At 49.5% G+C, this 23,293-nt stretch overlaps 1 protein-coding gene across 6 annotated transcripts in view; it reads right to left on the bottom strand.

Annotated features, from left to right (window-relative positions):
• The window catches only part of rassf2a (Ras association domain family member 2a), a 48,808-nt gene that overhangs the window by 24,518 nt on the left and 997 nt on the right, over positions 1-23,293 (bottom strand). For 2 of the 6 annotated variants that reach the window (XM_068023035.1, XM_068023036.1), the window contains exon 1: positions 20,570-20,885. The exons of 2 other annotated variants lie outside the window; for them this stretch is intronic. In XM_068023035.1, the coding sequence (XP_067879136.1) occupies positions 20,570-20,593 (24 nt within the window). In that variant the 5' untranslated portion in view covers positions 20,594-20,885. Of the gene's footprint in view, positions 1-20,569; positions 20,886-20,925; positions 20,948-23,293 lie in introns of those variants that run through there. 2 more of the 6 variants (XM_068023041.1, XM_068023040.1) reach the window with 2 other exon arrangements.

Here is a 23,293-nt window from a genome sequence, read left to right as displayed (position 1 = left end):
CACCAAGACACGTTCCCCTATCACCCCTGTACTCACTGACCTACATTAACACACGCCATGTCCCGTTCCCCTATCACCCCTGTGCTCACTGACCGACATTAACACACACCAAGTCCCATTCCCCTATCACCCCTGTAATCACTGACCTACATTAACACACACCAAGTCCCATTCCCCGATCACCCCTGTACTCACTGACCTACATTAACACACACCAAGTCCCATTCCCCTATCACCCCTGTACTCACTGACCTACATTAACACACACCAAGTCCCATTCCCCTATCACCCCTGTACTCACTGACCTACATTAACACACACCAAGTCCCATTCCCCTATCACCCCTGTACTCACTGACCTACATTAACACACACCAAGTCCCATTCCCCTATCACCCCTGTGCTCACTGACCGACATTAACACACACCAAGTCCCGTTCCCCTATCACCCCTGTACTCACTGACCTACATTAACACACACCAAGTCCCGTTCCCCTATCACCCCTGTACTCACTGACCTACATTAACACACACCAAGTCCCGTTCCCCTATCACCCCCCTGTACTCACTGACCGACATTAACACACACCAAGACACGTTCCCCTATCACCCCTGTACTCACTGACCTACATTAACACACACCATGTCCCGTTCCCCTATCACCCCTGTGCTCACTGACCGACATTAACACACACCAAGTCCCATTCCCCTATCACCCCTGTAATCACTGACCTACATTAACACACACCAAGTCCCGTTCCTCTATCACCCCTGTGCTCACTGACCGACATTAACACACACCAAGACACGTTCCCCTATCACCCCTGTACTCACTGACCTACATTAACACACGCCATGTCCCGTTCCCCTATCACCCCTGTGCTCACTGACCGACATTAACACACACCAAGTCCCATTCCCCTATCACCCCTGTAATCACTGACCTACATTAACACACACCAAGTCCCATTCCCCTATCACCCCTGTACTCACTGACCTACATTAACACACACCAAGTCCCATTCCCCTATCACCCCTGTGCTCACTGACCGACATTAACACACACCAAGACACATTCCCCTATCACCCCTGTACTCACTGACCTACATTAACACACACCAAGTCCCGTTCCCCGATCACCCCTGTACTCACTGACCTGCATTAACACACACCAAGTCCCGTTCCCCTATCACCCCTGTACTCACTGACCTACATTAACACACACCAAGTCCCATTCCCCTATCACCCCTGTGCTCACTGACCTACATTAACACACACCAAGTCCCGTTCCCCTATCACCCCTGTGCTCACTGACCGACATTAACACACACCAAGACACGTTCCCCTATCACCCCTGTACTCACTGACCTACATTAACACACACCAAGTCCCGTTCCCCTATCACCCCTGTACTCACTGACCCACATTAACACACACCAAGTCCCATTCCCCTATCACCCCTGTGCTCACTGACCTATATTAACACACACCAAGTCCCGTTCCCCTATTACCCCTGTGCTCACTGACCGACATTAACACACACCAAGTCCCGTTCCCCTATCACCCCCTGTACTCACTGACCTACATTAACACACACCAAGTCCCGTTCCCCAATCACCCCTGTACTCACTGACCGACATTAACACACACCAAGTCCCATTCCCCTATCACCCCTGTACTCACTGACCTATATTAACACACACCAAGTCCCCTTCCCCTATCACCCCTGTACTCACTGACCTATATTAACACACACCAAGTCCCGTTCCCCTATAACCCCTGTCCTCACTGACCTACATTAACACACACCAAGTCCCGTTCCCCTATCACCCCTGTACTCACTGACCTACATTAACACACACCAAGTTCCTTTCCCCTATCACCCCTGTACTCACTGACCTACATTAACACACACCAAGTCCCATTCCCCTATCACCCCTGTACTCACTGACCAACATTAACACACACCAACTCCCATTCCCCTATCACCCCTGTACTCACTGACCTACATTAACACACACCAAGTCCCGTTCCCCTATCACCCCTGTACTCACTGACCGACATTAACACACACCATGTCCCGTTCCCCTATCACTCCTGTGCTCACTGACCAACATTAACACACACCAAGTCCCATTCCCCTATCACCCCTGTACTCACTGACCTACATTAACACACACCAAGTCCCCTTCCCCTATCACCCCTGTACTCACTGACCTATATTAACACACACCAAGTCCCGTTCCTCTATCACCCCCTGTACTCACTGACCTACATTAACACACACCAAGTCCCGTTCCCCTATCACCCCTGTACTCACTGACCTACATTAACACACACCAAGTTCCTTTCCCCTATCACCCCTGTACTCACTGACCTACATTAACACACACCAAGTCCCATTCCCCTATCACCCCTGTACTCACTGACCTACATTAACACACACCAAGTCCCATTCCCCTATCACCCCTGTACTCACTGACCTACATTAACACACACCAAGTCCCGTTCCCCTATCACCCCTGTGCTCACTGACCTACATTAACACACACCATGTCCCGTTCCCCTATCACCCCTGTACTCACTGACCTACATTAACACACACCAAGTCCCGTTCCCCTATCACCCCTGTGCTCACTGACCTACATTAACACACACCATGTCCCGTTCCCCTATCACTCCTGTGCTCACTGACCAACATTAACACACACCAAGTCCCATTCCCCTATCACCCCTGTACTCACTGACCTACATTAACACACACCAAGTCCCGTTCCCCTATCACCCCTGTGCTCACTGACCTACATTAACACACACCATGTCCCGTTCCCCTATCACCCCTGTACTCACTGACCTACATTAACACACACCAAGTTCCTTTCCCCTATCACCCCTGTACTCACTGACCTACATTAACACACACCAAGTCCCATTCCCCTATCACCCCTGTACTCACTGACCTACATTAACACACACCAAGTCCCATTCCCCTATCACCCCTGTACTCACTGACCTACATTAACACACACCAAGTCCCGTTCCCCTATCACCCCTGTGCTCACTGACCTACATTAACACACACCATGTCCCGTTCCCCTATCACCCCTGTACTCACTGACCTACATTAACACACACCAAGTCCCGTTCCCCTATCACCCCTGTGCTCACTGACCTACATTAACACACACCATGTCCCGTTCCCCTATCACTCCTGTGCTCACTGACCTACATTAACACACACCAAGTTCCTTTCCCCTATCACCCCTGTACTCACTGACCTACATTAACACACACCAAGTCCCATTCCCCTATCACCCCTGTACTCACTGACCAACATTAACACACACCAAGTCCCATTCCCCTATCACCCCTGTACTCACTGACCTACATTAACACACACCAAGTCCCGTTCCCCTATCACCCCTGTACTCACTGACCTACATTAACACACACCATGTCCCGTTCCCCTATCACCCCTGTGCTCACTGACCGACATTAACACACACCAAGTCCCATTCCCCTATCACCCCTGTAATCACTGACCTACATTAACACACACCAAGTCCCGTTCCCCTATCACCCCTGTACTCACTGACCTACATTAACACACACCATGTCCCGTTCCCCTATCACCCCTGTGCTCACTGACCGACATTAACACACACCAAGTCCCATTCCCCTATCACCCCTGTAATCACTGACCTACATTAACACACACCAAGTCCCGTTCCCCTATCACCCCTGTGCTCACTGACCGACATTAACACACACCAAGACACGTTCCCCTATCACCCCTGTGCTCACTGACCGACATTAACACACACCAAGACACGTTCCCCTATCACCCCTGTGCTCACTGACCGACATTAACACTCACCAAGTCCCATTCCCCTATCACCCCTGTAATCACTGACCTACATTAACACACACCAAGTCCCGTTCCCCTATCACCCCTGTGCTCACTGACCGACATTAACACACACCAAGACACATTCCCCTATCACCCCTGTACTCACTGACCTACATTAACACACACCAAGTCCCGTTCCTCTATCACCCCTGTACTCACTGACCTACATTAACACACACCAAGTCCCGTTCCCCGATCACCCCTGTACTCACTGACCTGCATTAACACACACCAAGTCCCGTTCCCCTATCACCCCTGTACTCACTGACCTGCATTAACACACACCAAGTCCCGTTCCCCTATCACCCCTGTACTCACTGACCTACATTAACACACACCAAGTCCCGTTCCTCTATCACCCCTGTACTCACTGACCTACATTAACACACACCAAGTCCCGTTCCTCTATCACCCCTGTGCTCACTGACCTACATTAACACACACCAAGTCCCGTTCCCCTATCACCCCTGTACTCACTGACCTACATTAACTCACACCAAGTCCCATTCCCCTATCACCCCTGTACTCACTGACCTACATTAACACACACCAAGTCCCATTCCCCTATCACCCCTGTGCTCACTGACCTACATTAACACACACCAAGACACGTTCCCCTATCACCCCTGTACTCACTGACCTACATTAACACACACCAAGTCCCGTTCCCCTATCACCCCTGTGCTCACTGACCGACATTAGCACACACCAAGACACGTTCCCCTATCACCCCTGTACTCACTGACCTACATTAACACACACCAAGTCCCATTCCCCTATCACCCCTGTACTCACTGACCTACATTAACACACACCAAGTCCCGTTCCCCTATCACCCCTGTACTCACTGACCCACATTAACACACACCAAGTCCCATTCCCCTATCACCCCTGTACTCACTGACCTACATTAACACACACCAAGTCCCGTTCCTCTATCACCCCTGTACTCACTGACCTACATTAACACACACCAAGTCCCATTCCCCTATCACCCCTGTGCTCACTGACCTACATTAACACACACCAAGTCCCGTTCCCCTATCACCCCTGTGCTCACTGACCGACATTAACACACACCAAGACACGTTCCCCTATCACCCCTGTGCTCACTGACCGACATTAACACACACCAAGACACGTTCCCCTATCACCCCTGTACTCACTGACCCACATTAACACACACCAAGTCCCATTCCCCTATCACCCCTGTGCTCACTGACCTATATTAACACACACCAAGTCCCGTTCCCCTATTACCCCTGTGCTCACTGACCGACATTAACACACACCAAGTCCCGTTCCCCAATCACCCCTGTACTCACTGACCGACATTAACACACACCAAGTCCCATTCCCCTATCACCCCCTGTACTCACTGACCTATATTAACACACACCAAGACCCGTTTCCCTATCACCCCTGTACTCACTGACCTACATTAACACACACCAAGTCCCGTTCCCCTATCACCCCTGTGCTCACTGACCTATATTAACACACACCAAGTCCCGTTCCCCTATCACCCCTGTGCTCACTGACCTATATTAACACACACCAAGACCCGTTCCTCTATCACCCCTGTACTCACTGACCAACATTAACACACACCAAGACCCGTTCCTCTATCACCCCTGTACTCACTGACCAACATTAACACACACCAAGTCCCGTTCCCCTATCACCCCTGTACTCACTGACCTACATTAACACACACCAAGTCCCATTCCCCTATCACCCCTGTACTCACTGACCTACATTAACACACACCAAGTCCCGTTCCCCTATCACCCCTGTACTCACTGACCTACATTAACACACACCAAGTCCCATTCCCCTATCACCCCTGTACTCACTGACCTACATTAACACACACCAAGTCCCCTTCCCCTATCACCCCTGTACTCACTGACCTATATTAACACACACCAAGTCCCGTTCCCCTATAACCCCTGTACTCACTGACCTACATTAACACACACCAAGTCCCGTTCCCCTATCACCCCTGTACTCACTGACCTACATTAACACACACCAAGTTCCTTTCCCCTATCACCCCTGTACTCACTGACCTACATTAACACACACCAAGTCCCATTCCCCTATCACCCCTGTACTCACTGACCAACATTAACACACACCAAGTCCCATTCCCCTATCACCCCTGTACTCACTGACCTACATTAACACACAGCATGTCCCGTTCCCCTATCACTCCTGTGCTCACTGACCAACATTAACACACACCAAGTCCCATTCCCCTATCACCCCTGTACTCACTGACCTACATTAACACACACCAAGTCCCCTTCCCCTATCACCCCTGTCCTCACTGACCTATATTAACACACACCAAGTCCCGTTCCCCTATAACCCCTGTACTCACTGACCTACATTAACACACACCAAGTGTCATTCCCCTATCACCCCTGTACTCACTGACCTACATTAACACACACCAAGTTCCTTTCCCCTATCACCCCTGTACTCACTGACCTACATTAACACACACCAAGTCCCATTCCCCTATCACCCCTGTACTCACTGACCAACATTAACACACACCAAGTCCCATTCCCCTATCACCCCTGTGCTCACTGACCTACATTAACACACACCAAGTGTCATTCCCCTATCACCCCTGTACTCACTGACCTACATTAACACACACCAAGTTCCTTTCCCCTATCACCCCTGTACTCACTGACCTACATTAACACACACCAAGTCCCATTCCCCTATCACCCCTGTACTCACTGACCAACATTAACACACACCAAGTCCCATTCCCCTATCACCCCTGTACTCACTGACCAACATTAACACACACCAAGTCCCATTCCCCTATCACCCCTGTACTCACTGACCTACATTAACACACACCAAGTCCCATTCCCCTATCACCCCTGTGCTCACTGACCTACATTAACACACACCAAGTCCCGTTCCCCTATCACCCCTGTGCTCACTGACCTACATTAACACACACCAAGTCCCATTCCCCTATCACCCCTGTACTCACTGACCTACATTAACACACACCAAGTCCCCTTCCCCTATCACCCCTGTACTCACTGACCTACATTAACACACACCAAGTCCCCTTCCCCTATCACCCCTGTACTCACTGACCTATATTAACACACACCAAGTCCCGTTCCCCTATAACCCCTGTACTCACTGACCTACATTAACACACACCAGGTCCCGTTCCCCTATCACCCCTGTACTCACTGACCTACATTAACACACACCAAGTTCCTTTCCCCTATCACCCCTGTACTCACTGACCTACATTAACACACACCAAGTCCCGTTCCCCTATCACCCCTGTACTCACTGACCGACATTAACACACACCAAGTCCCATTCCCCTATCACCCCTGTACTCACTGACCTACATTAACACACACCAAGTCCCGTTCCCCTATAACCCCTGTGCTCACTGACCTACATTAACACACACCAAGCTCCTTTCCCCTATCACCCCTGTCCTCACTGACCTACATTAACACACACCAAGTCCCGTTCCCCTATCACCCCTGTGCTCACTGACCTACATTAACACACACCAAGTTCCTTTCCCCTATCACCCCTGTCCTCACTGACCTACATTAACACACACCAAGTCCCATTCCCCTATCACCCCTGTACTCACTGACCAACATTAACACACACCAAGTCCCATTCCCCTATCACTCCTGTGCTCACTGACCAACATTAACACACACCAAGTCCCATTCCCCTATCACCCCTGTACTCACTGACCTACATTAACACACAATAAGTCCCCTTCCCCTATCACCCCTGTACTCACTGACCTATATTAACACACACCAAGTCCCGTTCCCCTATAACCCCTGTACTCACTGACCTACATTAACACACACCAAGTCCCGTTCCCCTATCACCCCTGTACTCACTGACCTACATTAACACACACCAAGTTCCTTTCCCCTATCACCCCTGTACTCACTGACCTACATTAACACACACCAAGTCCCATTCCCCTATCACCCCTGTACTCACTGACCAACATTAACACACACCAAGTCCCATTCCCCTATCACCCCTGTACTCACTGACCTACATTAACACACACCAAGTCCCGTTCCCCTATCACCCCTGTGCTCACTGACCTACATTAACACACACCATGTCCCATTCCCCTATCACCCCTGTACTCACTGACCGACATTAACACACACCAAGTCCCGTTCCCCTATCACCCCTGTGCTCACTGACCTATATTAACACACACCAAGTCCCGTTCCCCTATCACCCCTGTACTCACTGACCTACATTAACACACACCAAGTCCCGTTCCCCTATCACTCCTGTGCTCACTGACCGACATTAACACACACCAAGTCCCGTTCCCCAATCACCCCTGTACTCACTGACCGACATTAACACACACCAAGTCCCATTCCCCTATCACCCCCTGTACTCACTGACCTATATTAACACACACCAAGACCCGTTCCCCTATCACCCCTGTACTCACTGACCTACATTAACACACACCAAGTCCCGTTCCCCTATCACCCCTGTACTCACTGACCTACATTAACACACACCAAGTCCCTTTCCCCTATCACCCCTGTGCTCACTGACCTATATTAACACACACCAAGTCCCGTTCCCCTATCACCCCTGTGCTCACTGACCTATATTAACACACACCAAGACCCGTTCCTCTATCACCCCTGTACTCACTGACCAACATTAACACACACCAAGACCCGTTCCCCTATCACCCCTGTACTCACTGACCTACATTAACACACACCAAGTCCCGTTCCCCTATCATCCCTGTGCTCACTGACCAACATTAACACACACCAAGTCCCATTCCCCTATCACCCCTGTAATCACTGACCTACATTAACACACACCAAGTCCCGTTCCCCTATCACCCCTGTACTCACTGACCTACATTAACACACACCAAGTCCCATTCCCCTATCACCCCTGTACTCACTGACCTACATTAACACACACCAAGTCCCGTTCCCCTATCACCCCTGTACTCACTGACCTACATTAACACACACCAAGTCCCATTCCCCTATCACCCCTGTACTCACTGACCTACATTAACACACACCAAGTCCCCTTCCCCTATCACCCCTGTACTCACTGACCTATATTAACACACACCAAGTCCCGTTCCCCTATAACCCCTGTACTCACTGACCTACATTAACACACACCAAGTCCCGTTCCCCTATCACCCCTGTACTCACTGACCTACATTAACACACACCAAGTTCCTTTCCCCTATCACCCCTGTACTCACTGACCTACATTAACACACACCAAGTCCCATTCCCCTATCACCCCTGTACTCACTGACCAACATTAACACACACCAAGTCCCATTCCCCTATCACCCCTGTACTCACTGACCTACATTAACACACACCATGTCCCGTTCCCCTATCACTCCTGTGCTCACTGACCAACATTAACACACACCAAGTCCCATTCCCCTATCACCCCTGTACTCACTGACCTACATTAACACACACCAAGTCCCCTTCCCCTATCACCCCTGTACTCACTGACCTATATTAACACACACCAAGTCCCGTTCCCCTATAACTCCTGTACTCACTGACCTACATTAACACACACCAAGTGTCATTCCCCTATCACCCCTGTACTCACTGACCTACATTAACACACACCAAGTTCCTTTCCCCTATCACCCCTGTACTCACTGACCTACATTAACACACACCAAGTCCCATTCCCCTATCACCCCTGTACTCACTGACCAACATTAACACACACCAAGTCCCATTCCCCTATCACCCCTGTACTCACTGACCTACATTAACACACACCAAGTCCCGTTCCCCTATCACCCCTGTGCTCACTGACCTACATTAACACACACCAAGTCCCGTTCCCCTATCACCCCTGTACTCACTGACCTACATTAACACACACCAAGTTCCTTTCCCCTATCACCCCTGTACTCACTGACCAACATTAACACACACCAAGTCCCATTCCCCTATCACCCCTGTACTCACTGACCTACATTAACACACACCAAGTCCCGTTCCCCTATCACCCCTGTGCTCACTGACCTACATTAACACACACCAAGTCCCGTTCCCCTATCACCCCTGTGCTCACTGACCTACATTAACACACACCAAGTCCCATTCCCCTATCACCCCTGTACTCACTGACCTATATTAACACACACCAAGTCCCGTTCCCCTATCACCCCTGTACTCACTGACCTACATTAACACACACCAAGTCCCGTTCCCCTATCACCCCTGTGCTCACTGACCTACATTAACACACACCAAGTCCCCTTCCCCTATCACCCCTGTACTCACTGACCTACATTAACACACACCAAGTCCCCTTCCCCTATCACCCCTGTACTCACTGACCTATATTAACACACACCAAGTCCCGTTCCCCTATAACCCCTGTACTCACTGACCTACATTAACACACACCAAGTCCCGTTCCCCTATCACCCCTGTACTCACTGACCTACATTAACACACACCAAGTTCCTTTCCCCTATCACCCCTGTACTCACTGACCTACATTAACACACACCAAGTCCCGTTCCCCTATCACCCCTGTACTCACTGACCGACATTAACACACACCAAGTCCCATTCCCCTATCACCCCTGTACTCACTGACCTACATTAACACACACCAAGTCCCGTTTCCCTATAACCCCTGTGCTCACTGACCTACATTAACACACACCAAGCTCCTTTCCCCTATCACCCCTGTCCTCACTGACCTACATTAACACACACCAAGTCCCGTTCCCCTATCACCCCTGTGCTCACTGACCTACATTAACACACACCAAGTTCCTTTCCCCTATCACCCCTGTCCTCACTGACCTACATTAACACACACCAAGTCCCATTCCCCTATCACCCCTGTACTCACTGACCAACATTAACACACACCAAGTCCCATTCCCCTATCACTCCTGTGCTCACTGACCAACATTAACACACACCAAGTCCCATTCCCCTATCACCCCTGTACTCACTGACCTACATTAACACACAATAAGTCCCCTTCCCCTATCACCCCTGTACTCACTGACCTATATTAACACACACCAAGTCCCGTTCCCCTATAACCCCTGTACTCACTGACCTACATTAACACACACCAAGTCCCGTTCCCCTATCACCCCTGTACTCACTGACCTACATTAACACACACCAAGTTCCTTTCCCCTATCACCCCTGTACTCACTGACCTACATTAACACACACCAAGTCCCATTCCCCTATCACCCCTGTACTCACTGACCAACATTAACACACACCAAGTCCCATTCCCCTATCACCCCTGTACTCACTGACCTACATTAACACACACCAAGTCCCGTTCCCCTATCACCCCTGTGCTCACTGACCTACATTAACACACACCATGTCCCATTCCCCTATCACCCCTGTGCTCACTGACCTATATTAACACACACCAAGTCCCGTTCCCCTATCACCCCTGTACTCACTGACCTACATTAACACACACCAAGTCCCGTTCCCCTATCACTCCTGTGCTCACTGACCAACATTAACACACACCAAGTCCCATTCCCCTATCACCCCTGTACTCACTGACCTACATTAACACACACCAAGTCCCCTTCCCCTATCACCCCTGTACTCACTGACCTATATTAACACACACCAAGTCCCGTTCCCCTATAACCCCTGTACTCACTGACCTACATTAACACACACCAAGTCCCGTTCCCCTATCACCCCTGTACTCACTGACCTACATTAACATACACCAAGTTCCTTTCCCCTATCACCCCTGTACTCACTGACCTACATTAACACACACCAAGTCCCATTCCCCTATCACCCCTGTACTCACTGACCAACATTAACACACACCAAGTCCCATTCCCCTATCACCCCTGTACTCACTGACCTACATTAACACACACCAAGTCCCGTTCCCCTATCACCCCTGTGCTCACTGACCTACATTAACACACACCAAGTCCCGTTCCCCTATCACCCCTGTACTCACTGACCTACATTAACACACACCAAGTTCCTTTCCCCTATCACCCCTGTACTCACTGACCAACATTAACACACACCAAGTCCCATTCCCCTATCACCCCTGTACTCACTGACCTACATTAACACACACCAAGTCCCGTTCCCCTATCACCCCTGTGCTCACTGACCTACATTAACACACACCATGTCCCGTTCCCCTATCACTCCTGTGCTCACTGACCAACATTAACACACACCAAGTCCCATTCCCCTATCACCCCTGTAATCACTGACCGACATTAACACACACCAAGTCCCGTTCCCCTGTCACCCCTGTACTCACTGACCTACATTAACACACACCAAGTCCCATTCCCCTATCACCCCTGTACTCACTGACCTACATTAACACACACCAAGTCCCATTCCCCTATCACCCCTGTGCTCACTGACCTACATTAACACACACCAAGTCCCTTTCCCCTATCACCCCTGTGCTCACTGACCTATATTAACACACACCAAGTCCCGTTCCCCTATCACCCCTGTTCTCACTGACCTATATTAACACACACCAAGACCCGTTCCTCTATCACCCCTGTACTCACTGACCGACATTAACACACACCAAGTCCCATTCCCCTATCACCCCTGTACTCACTGACCTACATTAACACACACCAAGTTCCTTTCCCCTATCACCCCTGTCCTCACTGACCTACATTAACACACACCAAGTCCCGTTCCCCTATCACCCCTGTGCTCACTGACCTACATTAACACACACCAAGTTCCTTTCCCCTATCACCCCTGTCCTCACTGACCTACATTAACACACACCAAGTCCCATTCCCCTATCACCCCTGTACTCACTGACCAACATTAACACACACCAAGTCCCATTCCCCTATCACTCCTGTGCTCACTGACCAACATTAACACACACCAAGTCCCATTCCCCTATCACCCCTGTACTCACTGACCTACATTAACACACAATAAGTCCCCTTCCCCTATCACCCCTGTACTCACTGACCTATATTAACACACACCAAGTCCCGTTCCCCTATAACCCCTGTACTCACTGACCTACATTAACACACACCAAGTCCCGTTCCCCTATCACCCCTGTACTCACTGACCTACATTAACACACACCAAGTTCCTTTCCCCTATCACCCCTGTACTCACTGACCTACATTAACACACACCAAGTCCCATTCCCCTATCACCCCTGTACTCACTGACCAACATTAACACACACCAAGTCCCATTCCCCTATCACCCCTGTACTCACTGACCTACATTAACACACACCAAGTCCCGTTCCCCTATCACCCCTGTGCTCACTGACCTACATTAACACACACCATGTCCCATTCCCCTATCACCCCTGTACTCACTGACCGACATTAACACACACCAAGTCCCGTTCCCCTATCACCCCTGTGCTCACTGACCTATATTAACACACACCAAGTCCCGTTCCCCTATCACTCCTGTACTCACTGACCGACATTAACACACACCAAGTCCCGTTCCCCTATCACCCCTGTACTCACTGACCTACATTAACACACACCAAGTCCCATTCCCCTATCACCCCTGTACTCACTGACCTACATTAACACACACCAAGTCCCGTTCCCCAATCACCCCTGTACTCACTGACCTACATTAACACACACCAAGTCCCGTTCCCCTATCACCCCTGTGCTCACTGACCTACATTAACACACACCATGTCCCATTCCCCTATCACCCCTGTACTCACTGACCGACATTAACACACACCAAGTCCCGTTCCCCTATCACCCCTGTGCTCACTGACCTATATTAACACACACCAAGTCCCGTTCCCCTATCACTCCTGTACTCACTGACCTACATTAACACACACCAAGTCCCGTTCCCCAATCACCCCTGTACTCACTGACCTACATTAACACACACCAAGTCCCGTTCCCCTATCACTCCTGTGCTCACTGACCAACATTAACACACACCAAGTCCCATTCCCCTATCACCCCTGTACTCACTGACCTACATTAACACACACCAAGTCCCCTTCCCCTATCACCCCTGTACTCACTGACCTATATTAACACACACCAAGTCCCGTTCCCCTATCACCCCTGTACTCACTGACCTACATTAACACACACCAAGTTCCTTTCCCCTATCACCCCTGTACTCACTGACCTACATTAACACACACCAAGTCCCATTCCCCTATCACCCCTGTACTCACTGACCAACATTAACACACACCAAGTCCCATTCCCCTATCACCCCTGTACTCACTGACCTACATTAACACACACCAAGTCCCGTTCCCCTATCACCCCTGTGCTCACTGACCTACATTAACACACACCATGTCCCGTTCCCCTATCACTCCTGTGCTCACTGACCAACATTAACACACACCAAGTCCCATTCCCCTATCACCCCTGTAATCACTGACCTACATTAACACACACCAAGTCCCATTCCCCTATCACCCCTGTACTCACTGACCTACATTAACACACACCAAGTCCCATTCCCCTATCACCCCTGTGCTCACTGACCTACATTAACACACACCAAGTCCCATTCCCCTATCACCCCTGTACTCACTGACCTACATTAACACACACCAAGTCCCGTTCCCCTATCACCCCTGTACTCACTGACCTACATTAACACACACCAAGACACGTTCCCCTATCACCCCTGTACTCACTGACCAACATTAACACACACCAAGTCCCATTCCCCTATCACCCCTGTACTCACTGACCTACATTAACACACACCAAGTCCCGTTCCCCTATCACCCCTGTGCTCACTGACCTACATTAACACACACCATGTCCCGTTCCCCTATCACTCCTGTGCTCACTGACCAACATTAACACACACCAAGTCCCATTCCCCTATCACCCCTGTAATCACTGACCGACATTAACACACACCAAGTCCCGTTCCCCTGTCACCCCTGTACTCACTGACCTACATTAACACACACCAAGTCCCATTCCCCTATCACCCCTGTACTCACTGACCTACATTAACACACACCAAGTCCCATTCCCCTATCACCCCTGTGCTCACTGACCTACATTAACACACACCAAGTCCCATTCCCCTATCACCCCTGTACTCACTGACCTACATTAACACACACCAAGTCCCGTTCCCCTATCACCCCTGTCCTCACTGACCTACATTAACACACACCAAGTCCCATTCCCCTATCACCCCTGTACTCACTGACCTACATTAACACACACCATGTCCCGTTCCCCTGTCACCCCTGCGTTCGCTGACTGACGTTGGCTCCCGGTCAAGCAATGTCTTGATTTAAAAATATACATCCTTGTTTTCAAATCCCTCCATGGCCTCTCCCGTCTCTTGCCCTGTGAGTGAACTATCAAGTAAATGGAAAAGTCCTGGGGAAAATTGATGTCCAGAGAGATTTGGGTGTTCAGGTCCACTGTTCCCTGAAGGTGGCAACGCAGGTAAATAGAGTGGTCAAGAAGGCATACGGCATGCTTTCCTTCATCGGACGGGGCATTGAGTACAAGAGTTGGCAGGTCATGTTACAGTTGTATAGGACTTTGGTTCGGCCACATTTGGAATACTGCGTGCAGTTCTGGTCGCCACATTATCAAAAGGATGTGGATGCTTTGGAGAGGGTGCAGAGGAGGTTCACCAGGATGTTGCCTGGTATGGAGGGCGCTAGCTATGAAGAGAGGTTGAGTAGATTAGGATTATTTTCATTAGAAAGACGGAGGTTGAGGGGGGACCTGATTGAGGTGTACAAAATCATGAGAGGTATAGACAGAGTGGATAGCAAGAGGCTTTTTCCCAGAGTGGGGGTTTCAATTACTAGAGGACACGAGTTCAAAGTGAAAGGGGAAATGTTTAGGGGGGATAGAACATAGAACATAGAAAAATACAGCACAGAACAGGCCCTTCGGCCCACGATGTTGTGCCGATCCTTTGTCCTCTGTCAAGGACAATTTAATCTATACCCCATCATTCTCCTTTATCCATATACCTATCTAAAAGCCGTTTGAAAGTCCCTAAAGTTTCTGACTCAACAACTTCCCCAGGCAAGGCATTCCATGCCCCGACCACTCTCTGGGTAAAGAACCTTCCCCTGACATCCCCCTTATATCTCCCACCCTTCACCTTAAATTTATGACCCCTTGTAACGCTTTGCTCCACCCGGGGAAAAAGTTTCTGACTGTCTACCCTATCTATTCCCCTGATCATCTTATAAACCTCTATCATGTCACCCCTCATCCTTCTCCGTTCTAATGAGAAGAGGCCTAGAATGTTCAGCCTTTCCTCGTAAGACTTATTCTCCATTCCAGGCAACATCCTGGTAAATCTCCTCTGCACCCTCTCCAAGGCTTCCACATCCTTCCTAAAATGAGGCGACCAGAACTGCACACAGTACTCCAAATGAGGCCTTACCAAGGTCCTGTACAGCTGCATCATCACCTCACGGCTCTTAAATTCAATCCCTCTGCTAATGAACGCTAACACCCCATATGCCTTCTTCACAGCCCTATCCACTTGAGTTGCAACTTTCAACGATCTATGCACATAGACCCCAAGGTCTCTCTGCTCCTCCACATGCCCAAGAACCCTACCGTTAACCCAGTATTTTGCATTCGTGTTTGTCCTTCCAAAATGGACGACCTCACACTTTTCAGGGTTAAACTCCATCTGCCACTTTTCAGCCCAGCACTGCAACCTATCCAAGTCCCTTTGCAGACGACAATAGCCCTCCTCGGTATCCACAACTCCACCAACCTTTGTATCATCTGCAAATTTACTGACCCACCCTTCGACTTCCTCATCCAAGTCGTTAATAAAAATCACAAACAGGAGAGGACCCAGAACTGATCCCTGTGGCACGCCACTGGTAACTGGGCTCCAGGCTGAGTATTTACCATCTAAGACCACTCTCTGCCTTCTATCAGTTAGCCAATTCTTAATCCAACTGGCCACATTCCCCACTATCCCATGCCTCCTGACTTTCTCCATAAGTCTACCATGGGGGACCTTATCAAATGCCTTACTAAAATCCATGTACACCACATCCACTGGTTTACCCTCATCCACTTGCTTGGTCACCTGCTCAAAGAATTCAATCAGGCTTGTGAGGCAAGACCTACCCCTCACAAAACCGTGCTGACTGTCCCGAATCAAGCATTGTCTTTCCAGATGCTCAGAAATCCTATCCCTCAGCACCTTTTCCATCAACTTGCCTACCACCGAAGTAAGACTAACTGGCCTGTAATTCCCAGGGTTGTTCCTATTTCCTTTCTTGAACAGGGGCACAACATTTGCCACCCTCCAATCACCTGGTACCACCCCCGTCAACAGAGAAGATGAAAAGATCATTGCCAGCGGCTCTGCAATTTCATCCCTTGCTTCCCATAACATCCTTGGATATACCCCGTCAGGCCCGGGAGACTTGTCTATCTTCAAGTTATTCAAAAACCCCAACACATCTTCCCTCCTAACGAGCACTTCCTCGAGCTTACCAGTCTGTTTCACACCGTCCTCTTCAGTAATACACCCCTTCTCATTCGTAAATACCGAAGAGAAGTACTCATTCAAAACCTCACTTATCTCTTCCGGCTCAACACACAGTCTCCCGCTATTGTCCTTGACCGGACCTACGGTCCCCTAGTCATCCTCATATTTCTGACATACGCGTAAAAGGCCTTGGGGTTTTCTTTTATCCTACCCGCCAAGCATTTTTCATGCCCTCTCTTAGCTCTCCTAATCCCTTTCTTCAGATCCTTCCTGGCCATCTTGTATCCCTCCAGAGCTATGCCTGTGCCCTTTTTCCTCAACCTTATATACGCATCCTTCTTCTTCCTAACAAGACTCTCAACCTCTCTTGTCAACCACGGTTCCCTCACATGACCATCCCTTCCCTGTCTGACAGGGACATGCTTATCAATGGCCCCTACTATCTGCTCCTTGAAAAAGTTCCACATTTCGACCGTGCCCTTCCCTGCCAGCATATGCTCCCAACTTATGCTCCTCAGTTCCTGCCTGACAGCATCATATCTACCCTTCCCCCAATTGTAAACCTTGCCCTGTTGCACATACCTATCCCTCTCCATTACCACAGTGAATGCTACAGAATTGTGATCACTATCTCCAAAGTGCTCGCCCACCAACAGCTCTATCACTTGCCCTGGTTCATTACCTAGTACCAAATCCAATATTGCCTCCCCTCTGGTCGGGCAGTCTACATACTGAGTCAGAAAAGCTTCCTGGACATACTGCACAAACACTACCCCATCCAAACTATTCGATCTAAAGAGTTGCCAATCAATATTTGGGAAGTTGAAATCCCCCATAATTACTACCCTGTGACTTCTGCTCCTTTCCAAAATCTGTTTCCCAATCTGCTCTTCCACCTCCCTGCTGCTATTGGGGGGCCGATAGAAAACTCCCATCAAGGTGACTGCTCCTTTCCTGTTCCTGACCTCAACCCACAGTGCCTCAGTCGGCAGATCCTCCTCGAAAATTCTTTCAGCAGTTGTTACACTATTTCTAACTAACAATGCCACCCCCCCACCTCTTTTACCACCATTCCTAATCTTATGAAAACATCTATAACCAGGTACCTCCAAGAACCATTCCTCCCCCTCACCTATCCACGTTTCAGTGATGGCCACAACATCGTAGTCCCAAGTGCCCATCCACGCCTTCAATTCACTCACCTTATTCCTGATGCTTCTTGCGTTGAAGTATACGCACTTTAACCCTTCTCCGTGCCCATCTGTCCTCTGCGACAGTGCTACCTTCCCCAATACCTCACTACACTCTTTGTCTTTCTGAGTGGACCCACTGGTCCCTGGACTACAAGTCCGGTTCCCATCCCCCTCCCAAACTAGTTTAAACCCTCCCGAACAGTACTAGCAAACCTCCCTCCCAGGATATTGGTGCCCCTCTGGTTCAGATGCAGCCCGTCCTGTTTGAACAGGTCCCATCTTCCCCAGAATGCAGTCCAATTATCCAAGAACTGGAAGCCCTCCCTCCTACACCATTCCTGCAGCCACGTGTTCAGCTGTGCTCTCTCCCTATTCCTAGCCTCACTATCACGTGGCGCCGGCAACAAACCAGAGATAACAACTCTGTCCGTCCGAGCTTTCAGCTTCCAGCCTAACTCCCTAAACTCACTTCTAACATCTGTGCCACCCTTCCTTCCTACGTCGTTGGTGCCAATGTGCACCACGACCTCTGGCTGCTCCCCCTCCCCTTTAAGGATCCTGAAGACGCGATCACAAACATCACGGACCCTGGCACCAGGGAGGCAGCAAACCATCCGTGCGTCTCGCTTGCGCCCACAGAACCGCCTGTCCGTACTCCTCACCATCGAGTCCCCGATGACTAGTGCTCTCCCATTTTCCCTCCTTCCCTTCTGAGCCACAGTGCAGGACCCCGTGCCAGAGGCCCGTTCACTGCAGCCTGCCCCCGATAGGCCGTCCCCCCCAACAGTATCTAAAACTGTATACTTGTTGCTGAGGGGAACGACCACAGGAGATCCCTGCACTGACCTCTTCCCACCTCTAACTGTTACCCAGCTGCCTTTGTTTTGTGGAGTAACGACATCCCTGTAGCTTCTATCTATCACCCCCTCAGCTTCCCGAATGATCCTCAGTTCATCCAGCTCCAGCTCCAGTTCCCTAACACGGTCTGATAGGAGCTGGAGACGGATGCACTTCCAGCAGGTGAAGTCGGCAGGGTCACCGGAGGTTCCCCTCACCTCGAACATACTGCAGGAGGAGCACTGCACTCCCCTGGCTGCCATTTCTTTTACTCAATTACCCCTTAATTAAGTACAAATATAGATATTAACAAAAACAGTGAAATAGCTTACCTGTTCAGTCCTTTTTGGTTAGAGGAGGAGGGTAAAAAGGGTCTTATTATTAGGTTAGAGGAGGAGGATGGGTGGGAGACACTACATGTGTAGTGTCTCGGGTTAACTCTGCTCCGCACCTTTAAAGAAAATACCTACCCAGGAGTCCTTGCTGCCGTCCAGCTTCCGGTTCCTCCCGCGCCAAAAGTAGCTTGAACACAAGGAAAACAGTAAGTACAACTTTCAAAACACAGTTCCTGGTGCCTTCACTTCCCCACCGAAGAGTCGCTACCTTCTCCTGCTGCTCCGCCGGGAAATGAGCGTGGAAAGTTCTTTACGCAGAGGGTGGTGGGCACCTGGAACGCGTTGCCAGCGGAGGTGGTAGACGCGGGCACAATGGAGTCTTTTAAGATGTATCTAGACAGATACATGAATGGGCAGGAAGAAAAGAGATACAGAACCTTAGAAAATAGGCGACATGTTTAGAGAGAGGATCTGGATCGGCGCAGGCTTGGAGGGCCGAAGGGCCTGTTCCTGTGCTGTAATTATCTTTGTTCTTTGACCCTCCCAGATATCTGCACTACTCTACTTCCGTCTTCTCGTGCATTCCTGATTTTAATCGCTCCACCATTGCTGGCTGTGCCTTCAGTTGCCTCGGCCCCAAAGCTCTGGAATATCTTCCCTAAAACTCTCTGCCTCTCCCCCTTTGCTTTCCTCCTTGAAGACACTGCTTAAAACCTACCTCCTTCTCCAAGATTTTGATCATCTGATTTTATGTCTCCTTTTGTAGCTCGAATGCTCCTGTCAAGGCCCGGTATACATTTAAGTTGTTGAATCATTATACATCTTGTTGCAAGTAGATAGCCCTCAAAAGAGGAACTTGTGTCACAAGACCAGTGGCAGGAAACTGTATCACTATGTGTCTGCACTCCCTGCTTCAGTCGTGTGAGATAATGCAATGCACCACCGACACACTTTGCACAGCACAGATCTTTAGCTACTCTGCTACCAGACCCCATGTACCGTGTCCAAGGACACAATCACATTCAGTAACAGAGCCTGTGGTCAGGCAGGCGAAGAGAGCCACACACAGCTCACTGACACCAACAATGAAGTTACTTCCGACAAGGCAAGGCAGAGGAGGAAGAAGAGATCCTGTAGCCTAACGGCAGATGGAGGAACACAGCAGAATTTCACATCCTCATTTGGTGAAAGGAGTCAGCGTTTTAACTTGACAATACTGCTATTGTGTGACCTCTGTCGCAACGAACTATCCCAGCTGCACCTGGCACTCAACCCACTGGGGAACTTCCTCTGTCAGACCAGATTTGTGAAAGGTGCCCATTTCATTTCAGCAATGCTGTTTTACAGTCCCAGATAGACCAGCTGTTTCAGCAGATTTGTACTGGCTTTTCTTTTTGAAAAAAATAAACCTCCTCTTGCTCAATCGGTGCAAACAAATGATGATTTGCACATTGCCCATCCAGTGATGTTTAAATGAAGTAGGGAGAGCTCCCGAGGGACAGCGTGATGGTTGGAATCCCTCAAGTCATTTGTCACCTCCTTGCTGACATTGAACCACATTGAAATTCTGTCTCAAAGGTCCCGCAGCTTGATACAATGCATGCTGCCTGCTCTCCATTGTGTGCACTGTCTGTTTCTATTGGTTGGTTGTGAATTCGTGTTCAACGAGTGTGCAGTGATGGTATTATCATCGCAGTGTGCGTCATTGACAATCAGAAGTGGTTTTATTAAAAAGTGTTTGATTTTGTGTTGGAGCCTGTGCATTAAAGGTAATATAGTGAAAGAGTAAGCTCAGCGATCAGGATCGGCTGTCTGATCTTTCCCAAACCAGTGGTGCTCACAACCTTCCATCGACAAGGGATCCAGGAGTGGCCCAGTAGTGGGTTGCCCCACAGCATGTGGGGCCCACAGACCAGATGTCGGTGTGCCAAAGCTCCACTGAGAATCATGGAGTCTTATCGTGTAGAAAGAGGCCATTCAGCCCATCGGACCTGTCCCACTCTTGTGAAATGGAGTGCCGAGATTGGATCCATTTCCTGGAGGGATTTCAAGGCTGTAAACTGACCCTGGGGTCCCGGGATTGCAAACTGACGGCAATGTCCTTTTTGCATTTGTGTCCGGTTGAATCTCACTGAGGTGACAATATTGGGAACTGGCTGTTTGATCCAAGCAGTCTATGCTGGGCCGGAGTATAAGCCAAATCCCACGTTCTAACATCCCCTGAATGGCATCTCTTGAATGTCTCCCTAAAAGATTGATAATCTCTGCTTCAATCACCTCCAGGAGTGCTTTCCACAACCACCAATGCTCAGTCTAAACATCCTTGTCCCCATTCTCTGTCCTGATCATTTCTAATATAGTGATATTTCATCTCCTATCTGTGTCCCCACACTCTGGAGCCAGCATTCACTGCTAACACTTTGTTTCTATCTATCTGTACCATTCCCTCAGAATTGTAAACACCATAAAAGAGCAGATCACCCTGTAATCCTTCACATTTCCTCAAACCAGGCAGCATCTTTGTCAATCTGCATTGTATGCTCTCTGTTGCCCCAAAATCCTTCCTCTGGAGTCTCAATCTCTCCATTCCACCACCATTCACTTCTTGGCATCTATCCATGTACCAACCATCTAGGTCCACCAGCAACCAGTTAGCAGAAGAACCAGGAGGCGAACTTGGAGCGGGCACTCAAACTGCTTTCTCTGGGCTGTTTACAGAAGGCAGCGACAGCCTGCAGCTGTGATGCCGATGGAGAAGCTGGCTGAAACACTCTGCAAAGAGGCCAAACAAGGAAGTGTGTGGGTGGCTGAGCCACAATTATGATCCCAAAAAAGGTGCAGCAAAGACAGGCAACACAGAGGGGGTTTTTTTTAATAAAAAGGAGATGGAATGGGTTTGAGAAAAGAAGACACAGGACCCAATAAACAGTCCAGAAACAGAGCCTGGCAATGGGGTGAAAGGCCTGAGTTCTTCAAGCACCAGAATCATGACCAGTCAGGCATGTGGGGCGATCACTGAAAGCTCCATCTGTGTTTGATCAAACTGCTGCTTCCTCCAACAATTGCTGCTCCCCTGACAGTAGCAGTATCTGCACAAGTCCCGATGCCAGCACCAGAACAAACTGCAAGAGGAACTGTAGCAGTGTGTAAAAGACTGACCCTAATCACCTCAGAGACAATTCAGGCACAAAATGCAGAAAGCAGCTGTTGCTTTTGAGAAAAAAGATTTAAAAAAAAAATAAGAATAGGACATTTCACGGCACAGTGAGGCTAAAACTTGTGGAGCTGGCTCAAAGCTGATGCTGTTTTCAAAGACTTCGACTGGGAGCAGTGCCACTGAATGACAGCGCTGCTGGGGAAAACCAGGAGTTTTTCTGGGATTACTCCAGTGATGGGATTGGCATTCCGGACTCCATCTCTCCCCCACTCCAAACCACCCTAC

Source organism: Heterodontus francisci, chromosome 47 (genome assembly GCF_036365525.1).
Source record: "Heterodontus francisci isolate sHetFra1 chromosome 47, sHetFra1.hap1, whole genome shotgun sequence".
NCBI lineage: Eukaryota > Metazoa > Chordata > Chondrichthyes > Heterodontiformes > Heterodontidae > Heterodontus > Heterodontus francisci.
This window is presented reverse-complemented; position numbering and strand designations above follow the sequence as displayed.